General features: G+C 34.2%; 1 protein-coding gene across 1 annotated transcript in view; it reads right to left on the reverse strand.

Annotated features, from left to right (window-relative positions):
- Window positions 1–15753, reverse strand: part of ODAD2 (outer dynein arm docking complex subunit 2) — a 203015-nt gene that overhangs the window by 165106 nt on the left and 22156 nt on the right. Inside the window, exons 7-9 of the mRNA XM_044678938.1 lie at window positions 10877–11061; window positions 7966–8079; window positions 4061–4208 (exon numbers count right to left, since the gene is read on the reverse strand). Of these exons, the coding sequence (XP_044534873.1) occupies window positions 4061–4208; window positions 7966–8079; window positions 10877–11061 (447 nt within the window). The remainder of the gene's footprint in view (window positions 1–4060; window positions 4209–7965; window positions 8080–10876; window positions 11062–15753) is intronic.

The following is a 15753-nucleotide window of genomic DNA, read 5'->3' on the forward strand; positions in this document are numbered from 1 at the left end:
TAAAGCTACCAGTGGTGGGGTGGGGGAGTGGGATGATGCCTGGAAGCAATAAGACAAAAAAATTAGAAATCCTCCAAAAAAGTACCAAACTATTTGCACCCTTGCAAAAGCCTGTGTCACAAGGATTACAAATCTATGTATCCAAATGAAACTAGGAAAAGGAAAAAGGAAATGTGAACAGAGTTAGAGTTAGGATTTGAATGTTAGCTTCTGTTACCTATTTTTGCATAACCTTAGGAAAATTCCTTGCATTATATAAGATCCCATGTAGCCACAGAAATACTTTTCTCGACCTGTTTTCTCATCTCTAAAACAAGGCAATTGGGCTAGATTAGTGGTGCCAAACTCAGGCCACACATTGACTTAGAAAACCACAAATAAATATTAACAATATTGTATTGTGTTTTTATTTATTTTGTTAAAATTTCCCAATTACATTTTAATCTAGTTGGGACAAATAGAGGTTAGTCTAGAAATCTGACTCTTTTGGACTAGAATGATCTTTAAGGACCATTCAGATTCTAAATCTTATTATCTTCTGGTTGAAGTCCTGACTCACAAAGGTTTTGTGGGGATAAGAAAGTAGGCATGTAGGATGGTAATTATTGATACTTTCTTGATTGTTTTATTTTGGCAATAATTTCATAAGTACTTTTTCCTTAATTTCCCATAAATTTTTAAAAAACATCCCTATGTTAGGAGGTGCAGCTTTCTGGAAGAGGGGGAAGAGACATAGGAAGTAATAAAAAGTCATTTTAAAACAGAATGTATGAATAAAAATATTTTTAAAAATCAATTCCTTCATACCTTCGAAATTGTGTTGTCTCCTATGTAGATTCTTTCATTGTGGGGCTTACTAAAGTCAAGCTATTCTTCCTGATTCCATCTCTTTAAGTATCATTTTTACTTTCACATGTACTCTTTCCAGTCTTATGGTTTTAAGAGCACAAATGTGATAGTTCTATTGTCTTTGATGATGAGAATAAAACAAAATAAAAGCCCTGGACAATCATTCAGTTTTGCAACTATGTGTAATCCAATTTCATCTGTAAATACTCTTCGTGTGATCTGGACAAATAGTCTCATGCTAAACTTCCTTTAACTTGGATCTCTAATGCTTTTCTCTATTTTGTGGGTCCCTATAGCTCATAATCTATTATCCCCTATACTGTTTTGCAAATGAGCTTGTACTCCAAATCTTTGCTGCCACATCTTTTTTTCTTGGTAGCAAGATCAAGAGCTTGCTAGCTGAGACAATTTCTAGGATCTTCTGACCTCTACTGCATTGCCTTTTTTACATCAATGGACCTCTCTTAGAAATAGTAATAAGAATCAATGTCTTTCCTGTTTTGGGAATGATCATCTACTTATTGGTTGGAGAAGACAATGTCTTCCCAACTTTTTTCTTTTTATGTACTTCTCATCTTGACTACTGTTCTAATTAGCTGATTGTAAACAGATAGTAGATTCTAAAATGGCTTGTAGATTTGTAAACAAAGATACAGTTGATTTTTTTGCGATATAATTCTATATTTGCAAAGTCTAATGCTTTCTGATTCTTCTTGAACAAAATATTCATATTATACAGTTATGTGGTTTCTGAGTAGTCTATAAACCTTTGTCTTCTTTAATTTCTTGAATGAAAACTACATTTTTTATTATTTTTTCACCATCCTTCCCTAAGCTTATCTTTGCACTGAAGTCATGGATTATCAAGGCATATACTGATAATTTGGGAGATTTTGTCAATTCTTTAATTTCTCTATTTTATCCTCTGAAATGGTTGTTGATAGGTAATTATCTTCATGGCAATAGTTTTGTTTATATGTATAATGAGCACCGAAGGGCAAGATGACTAAATATCCTAAACAATTATATTTCTTCTTACCTTTAGGCTCACAAAGAAACCAAATTCACTAAGTCCTTTATTTGATGTTTTTAATTAAATCTATGAATATTACCTGGAATGGATAAACAACTTCTTTGTCTTCTAGTTTAATTTGAAGTAAGACATCCAATAATGATATGAATCAGCTCCTTCACTGGCAAATAAATTCACTTATCACTGGCCAAAGATCTCACATTTAGATGATCGACAATGAAATTAAAACTTATAGATGTTCTAACAGAGATGAGATTTTTTTTAGTACACTATGATTTTTGTCCCCTAATCTTCCCCCCAGTGACCCCTTCTTATTTCATGGACCATTATGGAATAGCCAAAATGCTAATGAAGAAATTCTGCACACCTAGGCAGGTTCTCAGAAACAGACTGTCATCAATCGTCTGTAACCAAGGTAATACTCGGAAAATATGGAAAGCAAATGTTATAGAAAGATGTCTTTGGACCCAGGATACAAATATATGTTCTGGGGAATATTGACAGTGACAGAAACCAGATGCTGAGAAATTTGGTGATGAAATTACCTTTCATTGTCTGTCTTTGTTAACTATATACAAGGTGTCTCATAAATCTTAGAATATTTTTTAAATCCTCAAATTCTATCTTAGAATTAGTACCATGTATTTGTTCCATAGCAAAAGAGTGGTAAGGGCTAGGCAAGGGCTTGCACAGGGTCATATAGCTAGGAAATGTCTGAGTTCATATTTGAACCCAAGACCTCCCATCTCTAGACCTGGCTTTCAATCCACTGAGCCATCTAGCTGCTCCCACAAAAATGTTAAGAGAATTTTAAAACTTTAATAATTTTAGAAGTGTAAATGCTATAAACTTGCCAAAAAAACTTGAAAATGTAATTGCTTGTTTCTTTTATACTTATTTAGTTTTGTAAACTTTGAAAAATAAAATTTTAATCTTAAGCTTAACAAGATAGGGTACCTTGTCTTTATGTATTGCATTTGTGACAGTTTCTCAGACTATTCAGTAGAGAGACTGGTCTTGATTAACCATCTCAGTCATCTGATCAATGAGATTTCTTCTTGTGTATTCATATCAAAACAATTGGGTCTACATCAAAACCTCATGCTTTGTATGATCTTAAGGCTAGGACTAAAAAGTCACTAAATAACAGTTGACAAAAGGGTCTTTGAAATTTCAAAAATTGTCCAGAGCAATGTATAGCAAAACAGTGCTTAAGACAAATTTTTAAAGAATCAACAACATTTTTAAATTTTAAATATTTAACCTTTCAATAATTGCTTTCTTTTTAAGTTAGTAGTAATTCTTTTTCTGAAGTTATTAAAGCTGAAAATGGCACTAAGATTTCTGGGACAGCTTGTACAATTTTATAACTCAAGAATAGATTTAAATAGTATATGAAGGGAAACAGTTAGGTAGCTCAATGGATAAAAAGCCAGGTTTAGATCCTGGAGGTCCTGGGTTCAAATCTGATCCTAGCTGTGTCACTTGGACAAGTCATTTAACCCTGATTGCCTAGTCCTTACTTTACCAATACACAGTATTGATTCTAAGACAGAAGGTAAAGGTTTAAAAAAGAATAGTGTGGAGTTCTAAGAAGTTAAACAGTTCTATAATGCTGAAGAAAATTATGTATAATTATCACATAACTATAAATTATTACATAAATAATTTATAAATTATATAAATTTGGCATATAAAATACATATGGCATATAAAAATAAGGCATATAAATATAAATTTAAAAATGTATAAATAATCATATATAACTTCTTCCTATTAGAGGAAGAAGAAAATGCTAGCCAATTTTTATTTCTTTTATAGCTGATACATAGAAATTGAAAAGATGGCAACCGAATGTTGGAATCATTGAGTTTCATCCCACCTCCACACAACTGAGATGGGTTCTTGGCTAGGAGAGAGGAGAGAAAGACTCAACTCCAGCACCGTATTGATAGAGACAAACTCCACTTTTTTCAAGGTTAAGAGCTATTTCTACATAGGAATAAGTCATTTTATTGAAAACTGTACAAATTGAAATAATAAAAGCTATAATAAACCCATGTATTCTAAAGAAACATCTTAGAAACAGGACATTTCAGAAATTGGATTTACTTTACAACTGGTTTTCCCAATGACTTCATCATTACCATCAAAGAATGGATGGATTTTTCTTCTTACCTTTAAGTACTTTACAAGTTTCTGAATTTGCCAGTATTCAGAGGGTAAATCTGTTTGTCCTTCCTGACCATGACCAGGCTGCTCTTCATCCTCCTCACTTTCTGAGGAACTTTCACTAATCAAGTCCTCTATCTTAACCGAACTTTTACTAAAAATGAAACAAAACAGATAAGCCTTGAGCTTTAAGATACCAAAAACATAAGTGACAAAAGTAAAGTATTGGCAATTATGGGTATTGTTGCAGAATGCTAACCTTAAACTCCACTAGGTTCTAGGGTCATGGCTTTCTTAGATATAAATTTTTAAACATTTATTAATATTCATTTTTTAGAAAAGTTAGCATGGTTACATGATTCATGCTCCTATGTTCCCCTTCACACCTCGCCCTCTCCCCACCCATGGCCGATGCTCATTTCCATTGGTTTTAACATTTGTCATTGATCAAGACCTATTTCCAAATTGTTGATAGTTGCACTGGTGTGGTAGTTTCAAGTCTACATCCCCAATCATGTCTGCCTCAACCCATGTGTTCAAGCAGCTGCTTTTCTTCTGTTACCATTCCTGCAGTTCTTCCTCTGAATGTGGGTAGCATTCTTTACCATAAATCCCTCAGAATTGTCCTGTGTCATTGCATTGCTGCTAGTACAGAAGTCCATTACATTCAATTTTACCACAGTGTATTGGTCTCTGTGTACAATGTTCTTCTGGCTCTGCTCCTTTCGCTCTGCATTAATTCCTGGAGGTCTTTCCAGTTCACATGGAATTCCTCCAGTTTATTATTCCTTTGAGCGCAATAGTATTCCATCACCAGCATATACCACAATTTGTTAAGCCATTCCCCAATTGAAGGACATACCCTCCTTTTCCAGTTTTTTGCCACCACAAAAAGTGTGGTTATAAATATTTTCATACAAGTCTGTTTATCTATGATCTCTTTGGGGTACAAACCCAACAATGGTATGGCTGGATCAAAGGGCAGGAATTTTTTTATAGCCCTTTGAGCATAGTTCCAAATTGCCATCCAGAATGGTTGGATCAATTCACAACTCCACCAGCAATGCATTAATGTCCCAGTTTTGCCACATCCCCTCCAACATTCATTACTCTCCCCTTCTTTAATTTTAGCCAATCTGCTAGGTCTGATTGTTTTGATTTGAATTTCTCTAATTATTAGAGATTAAGCACTTTCTCATGTGCTTATTGATACTTTTGATTTCTTTATCTGAAAATTGCCTATTCATGTCATACAAATTTTGAAGAATGAGTAAACATGGCCTCAGATATTTCTTAATTAAGTCCCATTGTCTAGCCCTACCACTCTTCTGCCTTAAAAACAATATACAGTATTGATTCAAAGATGGAAGGTAAGGGTTTGAAAAAAATAATAAATGAAGTCATATTTACAAGATACCTGTCTTTTAATAATACTTTCACTTATTTACTCAGAGCAATGTAAATGAAAAGAACTTTGGGAAATGGGTATGGAATTAAACCAAGACCTCAGGGCAATAATTTCCCTAATAAAAATAAACACAAAAAAATCTTCAATGAACTAACCTAGAAAAACAGAAGATGCTAAGAAGCACAGTGAATTGTATGTTCAGCAGTGCCTAGGACATCCATAATCATAAATTAAGAACAATGCCTAAAGATATATATATATATATATAATATGTATGGTTTGGACTATATATATTATAGCTATTCCAAGTAAAGCTAAAAGAGTGATAGATCTGTTATGTCTTCACAGAGTACAGAAAAAAGGAGTGTACTAAAGAAGTAGGGAAGAAGAGGAGGAACTTACTAATTTTGTATAAATAATGTATGCAAGAAGAAGAATATACAAACTTGGAGGAAAGGATGGAGGATGAACAAGCATTTCATGACCATATTCTTATCTGAATAAAATAAATTGAAGATTATGGGAGGAGAGAGACAGAGACAGAGACAGAACGACAAAGACAGAGACAGAGAGTGAGAGAAAAAGAGAGAGTGAGAATGAGAGACAGACAGATAGACAGACAGAGACAGAGACAGAGAGACAGAGAGAAAGTTTGGTTTAGAAACGCATTAAACTCAATGGGTTTTTTTTTTAAAGCACAGAGACAGGGAAGAGATAGTCACAAGCCAAAAAAAACAATAATTCAACTTTGGAAAAGTTAACCATAAAAATTACTTTAAAAGACAGAAAACATAAGTACCAGAGATGGGATTTAGGGCAGGCTAAGAAAAGAAAGGAGGGCAAACTATAAATAAGTTACTTCAATTACAGATTAATAGTGTCAAACAGATTTCTTCTCTTTATCACTTTTTCTTTGTTAAGAAGGGGTCAGAAAGAAAAGAGAAAAAATATGAAGATATGAGAAACAGAATTACATGATTAACCATCTTAAGGGTGAATTTGAATGGAATGAACTCATCCATAAAACAGAAGGCTACAGATGGAATAGAATCAGCAATTGCTATTTATAGGAATACACTTGAAATATACATTCGTTCAGAATCACAATGAAATGTCTAGATCAGAACTTCTTGTACTTCAATTAAAGTTTAAAAGGCAGAGAGAAATCATGACCTCATACAGGGCCACAGTAAAAACTGTCCTAATAAAAATAATTAGGGAAGTTACATATAGGTAAAGGCCCATTAGAAAATGAAATTTTATATATATATATATATATATATATGTATGTATGTATGTATGTATGTATGTATATGTACCAAAATGGTATAGGACCTAAATACTTGAAAGAAAATTTAATTACAAGGAAAAGTAGGCCAAAAAATTTTAATAGTTGGGGAGTTAGTGTACAATGATTCATTTTTTAAATACCTGAATAGAATTTTAGAAAAGTTAGATTTATTAGATTTCTGGTAATTATCAAAAAAATACAAAAGAATATGCATAATTCTAAGCTATACATAGCACTATTTCAAAAACTGAACGTATACTAAATAGTCATGAAGAGTTCACAAAGAACAAATCATAGAAACAATATTTTCTTTAAAAAAATGGCTGCATTAGCTAATCTGACAAAAAAATGGGACAAAACAAAACTGCCAATACAAAAAATGAGATAAAACTTATATCAAATGAAGAATAAATGGACTATTAGAAATCATTTCCCCCAAATAATACCAGCAAAAAATGAATTAAATGAATGGCCACTTACAAAAAAATATCTAACCCTTAGATTATCAAAAGAAACAGTAAATTTAAATAACATTCTCAGAAAACGAAATTGAACAAATCATAAATTAACTTAAATTTTAGTAACATAAAAGATTTAAAATTCATTTAGGGAATTAAGGCCACTACCCCAATATGTGACTTATACATACTCAAGTTTTTGTTAATATCCCATAACCCAATAGATTCAGATTTCAAAAATAAAACACATAGGTCTTGATTAGTCTAAATAATTTTTCACATGAAGTGATTGCATATATTCAAAATCACACTATCTAAAGGTATAAGTATGTGAAATATGGTCATTGGTTCCACCCAATGGAAATACCCAGTATAAATTCAACTAATGCAAACATTTCGTAGGATTCATTATTCCCACTAACTGGGACCTCACTGTACTATTTAAATGGTGATCTAAAGATTATATTTAATATAATTTAAGATAATATTTAAGATATACATCTTAAAGTTTTCAATACTGTGAGCTTCTTGAATTTTAGATCTCTGCAATTTTCCCCAGCTAGTTATAGTAATAAACTAAAGAGGTATAAAGATTGCAGAAGAGTATTTTTAGGGTTACCACAAGGACAAATTTTGTCCCGGCCTTGTCTGAATTATAATCACTTCTTTAGTAGTAAATTGAAACTATTGTTTTATTTTCAAAAGATATTAACACAATACTAAAATGAAATTAAGAGAAAAGAAGTATACCAACCGTCTTGGAGACTGAGCTTTTCCAGGTGAAGTTGAAGGAGATGATGATTTTATTTTATCTGAAGATGATGGGATTGACTTCTCATCCTGGGATTCTTTTGTTGCATCTTTTTTGCTAAAATTATTAATTTGATTATATTACTTCATGCAAATGGACATATGATAAATCTGCCTAGCAAATTATCTTCATCTTACCATCTTACCATTATAACCAAATATATCTGACTTTCTAGTATATAACTGCTAAGCATTTAATGATAACAAAACTAATCAAAGATTTAGTTAGTTAATATTGCCAGGACCTAGCACAGTGCCTTTGATATGGAAGATGCCTAATAACAATTTTTGATTAATATGTCTACTATTAGTGAAAATGGCTTTAAAATGGCAGATTCTAGCATTTTATAAGACAACCACATTTTAATGCTCTTTGTGTTATCAAGAGAGCTAGTAACAACAAAAACAATAATAATAATAAATCTGGTCATCTAAAGCAATATACAGGAAATAAAGAATAAGAGAGGAAAGAAAAAGGTCTAGAACATTCCATTCAAGGCAATAAATATTTATTAAATGTCTACTATGTAAAAAGCAATATGCTTCACACCAGGGAAAGGTGTGAAAGGAAAGACAAAAAAGTGAAACAATCTCTGTCTAAAGGAGTGTTATGCTATACTGAGCAGATAAAATATGTAGATAAATAATCAAATATAAATCAATTTATTTTTTCTTTTTTTATTTAGCATATTTTTCCATGGTTATATGATTCATGATCCACTCCTCAGCTCTTTCCTCTCCCCTCCCAAAGTTGACAAGCAGTTCCACTGGGTTATACATGGCTTCCCCCCCCTTTTATTTTTATTTATTTTTTCCCCTTTTTTTATTTAGCATATTGTTTTATAAATCAATTTCAAGAGAACTGGAGGTAAGATCAAGAAAGAACTCAAGTAAATGGTAACAACTAAACCATACTTTGAAGGAAATTCAGGATTCCACAAGGGAGAAGAAAAGAGGTAATGCATTCCAAAGATGGGGGGACCACTTTTGTAGAAAATACTAGAAAGAACTATACGAATAGCATGATTGGAATGCTAGGTACCTAAAGTAGAAGTATGAAACAAGAGTGGAAAGGATAGATCAACTATCTACCTAGAGATGTTGGAGGTCTTTAAAGGCCAACTTAAATAATTTTTTAATAGAGGTGAGATGGTCAGATCTATATATTAGAAATATTAATTTTGTAGGAGAAAAAAACCAGAAGGGTAGAGAGGTATTGATTGAAATTAATCTCCTTTAAAGGAAAATACTGTCCTTTGTTCCCAAAGTTTCAAGGTGTGAAGGTACTTCTGGTTTTCTGTAACTGCTCTGGAAATCTCAATTGCTAACTAAAAGAAGTTGCATTCATTCACATTAAGCATAAAGATTGCATACTTGTTTCAGACATTGATGTGATCAATAGTTTTTCTTGCACTAAAAAAAAGGTATCAATCCTTTCCAGGCTCCTCCCTCCAAGTCTCTTTATGAAAGCACTTTTTTAAAATGCTAAAACCTGTACACAGTGAACGTTTCATGAACAAAATGGCTATATGTGCCCATGCTATCTTCAAGAATGTCATAAAAAAACTCATGATTTAGTTAGTATGGAATTAATCAACTATAATTCATAAGTACTTAAACTGCAAGGATATTGCAATGTACCAGTTGTCTATAGGTGTCACTCATTCTACTCAGGAAATAAATGAAATCTTGAAATGTTGAATCATCGTTTAAATATCCTAGACTGAAGGAAATTGCTATTTAAAGGAAGCCAAGAGTGAAGACCTTTGTAAATTGAATATAAAGGAAATAAATTTGGCAAGAGGAGTTTATGATCAAGAGCTGAGAATATGGTGAGTTTTTCAGACAGGAGAGTAGAAGTAGCAATAGTATTAGAAGTAACAGCAGTAGTCATAGTAATAGTAATAGTAGTCATAGTAATATGTCAATCTCAACTCAAACTTTTGCGGCAACAAAAGCTAAAGAAATGTTTATTCTATATGGGATAGGAATGTCTAACATAAGTTACCTCTCTTAAATCTACCAAAGAATTTCCAGGAACAATCTAAAAAGCAGGTTTTGGGCTTGAAACCATCCTTGGATGCTCATCATGTACTTCTCAATGATTTCCCACCTTCAACTTTAACTCATAGAATAGGCTTCAAGACCCTCTCCCCCTTTTCTACTTAATCATCTTCTTTATATAAATAAATATATCAATAATAAGTATATCAATAAATTCAGATACAGGCTAACCTATTTATGCCTAGTCCATGTTTTGTTTGCTCTCATCTCTTAAGTTTGCACACTTGTTATTCCTCTAAACCTGGAAAGCCTTTTCCCCATCCCTCTGACCACCTCTTCTTTAAAACTCTTCTAATGAATCACCTTCTCTATGAAGCTTTCCCAAATGAACTTCACCTGGACCCAATCCTACCAGCATTCTCTCCCATCAGCACTTCCTAACAGAAGTTCCTTTGATTTACACTTGCTTTCTTTGTGTGTGTTGGATCCATTTTATATGTGTTGGATTTAGCCTCTCTCCCTCCCCACGTACCCCAACTCAATGGGAACAGACTATCTTATGTTTCTCCCTCCTTTCTCCCTTCCAAAGTGCTTCCTACTGTGCTGAGTATATAACAAACAGGGTATTTTGACAAATAACAGACTTTTCAGCTTAAATTACTCAGGGAAAAAAATAGATACCACTTTTTACTATGGGAAAGGTGGGAATGTTTGCCATGCATTTCAGAGGTAATAAATGAACCAATTAATGGGAATTAGGCAAGTGTGTGGTGATTTTAGGATGTAATCTTAAAGGAGTATATGTTGTCCCACCCAGCCAAAAAAGGAAAAAAAGCCAAGTGCCTACATACTCTGACGTAGAAATGCTGCTTGTCCATTTTAAACTGGGTTCTAGTTTCCTAGCTGCGCGTTTTTTTTCCGATGGAGTCTTTTCTAAAGGCATAGACATTTTTGAAACATTTGGTGCTACTTCTATTTCAGGTTCATAGGTAACTTTCTTCTTTTCCTTTTTTTTGTCTTCAAGAAATGAAATATCCTGTTTTAAAAAGTAACAAAAGTACATTTAGTTAAATCACATGAAATATGAAATTACATTAATTAATATTTCTGAATTTCTATAAAACTGAATTGTTTTTATGTGAAAGAAAAAAACACAAATTAAAGGGAAGTTCATCAGCTGAATAATAACTGAACAAGGGGGGATTGGGTAATAGCTGAAAGAGAAGACTAGTACATCCAGTGTGAGAATTTGCTTAACCCTTTTTGGGGCTGTTTTCATCCTTTGGGGTCTAACTGCCACCCAGCTCTCACCTATGGCTCCTTGAAGCAAGCACAAAGGCCACATATCAGTAAACTACCTTGGTGAACGGGTTAAACCAGGTTGAGGGTCACCAACAGATCTCAAAACCTCAAAAACAGGTGAGTTTGGGGGTGTCTACACTGGGCATGTGAAGACTTACACCAGAGATGAGAACAATTTGTTCCCTTTGTAGCAACTGAAATTCTTGAGAGGCAATATTTCTTAATTTTAAGTTAATTAATTGGCCTCTCAGGATAAACTAAACTAGCCAGTAGACCCCCTCCATAATCTGAAAGGACACCAAGGAGTACAAGCAGGGCAAAAGAGAGCTGGGGCCAGCAAGAGCAGCTGGGCAAGAGAGAACCCACCTGCCTAGAAGAGAGTGGCAAAAGCACAGGGAACCTCTGGTACAAGGCTTTTATACCCCTTGTGACCTCATCATCCAGTCACTCCCCTGAATCTCCCAAAACATCTCTGATTGGTAAACAGCCACAGAGAAGATGGACTTAGACCTCCCCAACCTCATCACTTCATCACAAGAAGGGGCAGGTCTGAGGAGGATGCTAGCAACTCTCTTCCTCCCCATCGCGTGGCTTGGTCAAAATGACTGATGGCTGCTTAATTTAATCTTTCAAGTGGTCAAGTGGCTGCTCAGTCCTTCCTCAAATCCTGTTATCCTCAACAGAGCCTCAACAAGAGGGACAACCTGACCCAGTTTCATAGCCTGTTTCAGTTTTTAAATCAAACTATTCTTTCAGGGCTAAAGGGGAAATTTAGTTCACAAAATGTATCCAAATTTAATATTAATTTTCTATTCAATGGACCATAAAATGGCAGAAGTGGGTGCTGTAGAATGTTTGAAGCTTAGTTAAACATCAGAAAAGCCAAGATCATCCACTGCAACCCACTCCATCACTAATCATCTTGACTTTTGTCTTGCCACTAGTCTTCCAAGGTTATACAACCTTGGAAAAGAGAGTGAAGCTGTGACTTTGTGCAGCTCTGACTCACTTAAATCTAATTTAATCATGAGTCAAAAGACATCACCAGTGATATCATTTTGATCCTCTTTGAGTATGAGGGACAACCAGCCAATAGCTGAACAAATGATGGTATATCAATGTACTAGATTACTATTATGTTATAAGAAATGATGAGGTGATGTCAGAGAAACCTGGAAAGACTTGTATGGATTGATGTAGAATAAAGTGGGGAAGAATAACTTATGCTATAACTACTATATTATTATAAAAAAAATTGGAAGACTTAAGAACTCTGATCATTGCAATGACCAACTATGACCCCAGAGAACCAGTGATGACCCAGGGGGATGGACTAAGTATAGAAACATGGTCAATTTATATATGTTTTGTTTAACAAGGCATTTTGTAAGAGAATGTTTTTCTTTCTGGTAAGAGAGCGAGGTCAGTGGAATAAAAATAAATACTTGACAATTTTTAAGAAGAAAAGGAAAAAGAAAAACAAGGAAAAAGGAAAAGGCACTGAGAACAAAATAAGAAATTAAGGAATCCCAATGAAAGGCTCTAAAGTTGTCTTAAACTTTATTTTAGTTTATAGAGTTTGATGATATTGATTACAGAATGATCTCTTGAATGATAAGACATGCTTTCATTGAAGTTAAATGTCCTAATATTGAATGTGCTTAAATGTAATTTAATGCTTATATTTGTATAGTTGGAAATATACTACTTTAAGAAGTATTTGATTTGATAATTGATATTAAAAATACAATTTAAAAACTATGTTCTATGTTGAAATGATAAGATGATTTAAGAAAAAGCTTGAAAGATCTGTATGAACTGAATCAGAATGAAGTAAGCAGAACTAGGAGAACATTATACACAGAAACAGCAATATTGTACAATGATTGTGAAAATTTGGCTGTTCTCAGCAATACATTGATTAGGGACAATCCTGGAAGACTTATTTATTACTGGGAAAGCTATCTACCTCTAGGGAAAGAACTGTTGGAGTTGGATGGATCTGATCAAAGCAGACTATCTTTCACTTCAATGTATTTATGGTTTCATTTTGGGGTTTTGGTTTTGTATGAGTGTGCCCTTACAATGATGGCCAGTATGGAAGTGTATTTTGCATGATAATAAAAAATTTTAAAAACAATCTTATATCAACTGACAACTGCTTGCAAACTTTATGCAACTGTCCAGAACAGCATCTTGTAGAAAAGTACAGATAGTTCTCTATAAAATCAAAATGATAGAGACATGTATTTTTATTCATTTATTATAATCCAAATGTTCTGGGGGTAAGAGGGAAGAAAAAGACCTTTTGTGAGGAAGTTTGGAGTTGGGTGAAGATTACTAGTAACTTTCACCCAATTTTAATAGATAATTTGTAACTGATGATTATTTTTTAAATTTATATACAATTTGATAGAGCTAGCTTCAGGAAGGATGTGAGTTCAAGACTTACCCCTTGCATATTGTAGAAAACTAGACACAACAATCATTCTCTGGTGATTTAGGCAAACTTCTAAGCCAGTGATTCCCAAAGTGGGCACCACCGCCCCCTGGTGGGTGCTGCAGCAACCCAGGAGGCGGTGATGGCCACAGGTGCATTCGGGGACAGTGAATAACTGTAAGGGGGCAGTGATAGTATGTGACAGGGGGCTAAGTAATATTTTTTCTGGAAAGGGGGCAGTGGACCAAAAAAGTTTGGGAACCGCTGCTCTAAAGCTATAAAATGCAAATAAGCTCCTTAATGTCAAGGAAGGTTTTTTGCCTCTTTTTATATTCTCAGGACTTAGCACAATGCCTGGCACATAATAGGTATTTAGTAAATGTTTACTGAGTGAATGAAGAAATGTGGATGGATCATTTTCTCATCAGAAGGTCCACAAAAACAATGAAATCACAGGGTTCGTCCCCTCCTCCCAAAAAAAAAAAAATATTTAACTGCAAAGCTGCCCAGAAGCTGCAACAGAAGCCACCAGGGGATGAGTCTACTTTTGTGGGAGGAATAATGCTCTTAGCCCCAAAACAGCCTTGTTTTGTTGGCTTTTCTCACCTGAAATCATGAGGAGGCAGGCAAGGGCAATGAAAACCCAGGAGAGACACCGAATATTGGTTTTCTGTCCATGAAAGGAAACAGAATTTCCCAATGGAATTATGTTTCAAGCTTCATTTGCACAGCTAAGTCTGCTGAAGGGAAACATCTGTGAAGTTCAGTAAGATGATGGACTTCTCTCAACGAATCACTAAAATGGAGCCAGGGAGCTTTTAGATCAAAACAAATTGAGTTTCCAAACCTAAGCTCCAGTTCAGAGAGGACTGAAACAGTCTTTGTTTTGATTGGTTAAAAGGCTATAGAATATGCAGATAGGATTGAAACAGTCCTTGTTTTGATTGGTTCAAAGGCTATAGAATATGCAGATAGGATTGAAACAGTCTTTGTTTTGATTGGTTCAAAGGATATAAAATATGCGGATAGGATTGAAATAGTCCTTGTTTTGATTGGTTAAAAGGATATAGAATATGCAGGTAGGATTGAAACAGTCTTTGTTTTGATTGGTTAAAAGGATATAAAATATGCAGATAGGATTGAAACAGCCCTTGTTTTGATTGGCTAAAAGGATATAGAATATGCAGATAGGACTGAAACAGTCTTTGTTTTGATTGGTTAAAACCACTTGAATAAAACGGATAATTGGTTTTGTAAATTGCATGTTCGGATTAGCTAGCTCTCCAGATAAGATCATAACTCTCAAGTAAGCAGCCAATGGTGAACAAGGAGGGGGACCATCTTTGCATCAGGGGTTAGGATAAAAGGATCCTGCCTGCTCCTGTTCTTTGTAGTGACTTGCTGGCTGTAGTCCTGGCTCCAGAGTTTCTCCAGAGGAAGAAGAGACTTTGACACTGACTCCAAGTTCAAGATTCTTTTGAGTAGGTGGTTGTTTCTCTCTGCAGCTACTGACAGCCCACAAAACAGTTCTTGTTTAAGGTATAAGCCTATAAGTACTGCCCTGTGCTGAGAGCACAGCTAAGGTCCAAGACCCAAAGAAAGTCAAAGTATGTCATCCCAGATGCTCATCAGGAGGTCCTCCTGTGCAAAGGAGCTCCATTTCCTTTCATTCTTATGTCAGTGGCATTTTCCTCTTAATCAAGGGAGTGCTAGAGGTAGCTTGAACCCACCAGATAGAGAGTAAACTGGTAAATTTTCAATATGAATGTTTACACATTGGAAATTGACAAACACTACAAAATGTCTTGATTTACTATTTTGTTGTTGGCTAGATTTAAGAAAATGTCAATAACTCAAAGGAAACTTAAAAGTGTTTCATGGGTGTATTTTTCCCTCTGAGAGATGACTGTTAAAATATTTCTCAGTACATCTCTGTCTATAGGTCTGATACATAAAAAAAAAATTACTTTTTGGCAACTAAAATGG

This window comes from Gracilinanus agilis, chromosome 5 (genome assembly GCF_016433145.1).
Source record: "Gracilinanus agilis isolate LMUSP501 chromosome 5, AgileGrace, whole genome shotgun sequence".
NCBI lineage: Eukaryota > Metazoa > Chordata > Mammalia > Didelphimorphia > Didelphidae > Gracilinanus > Gracilinanus agilis.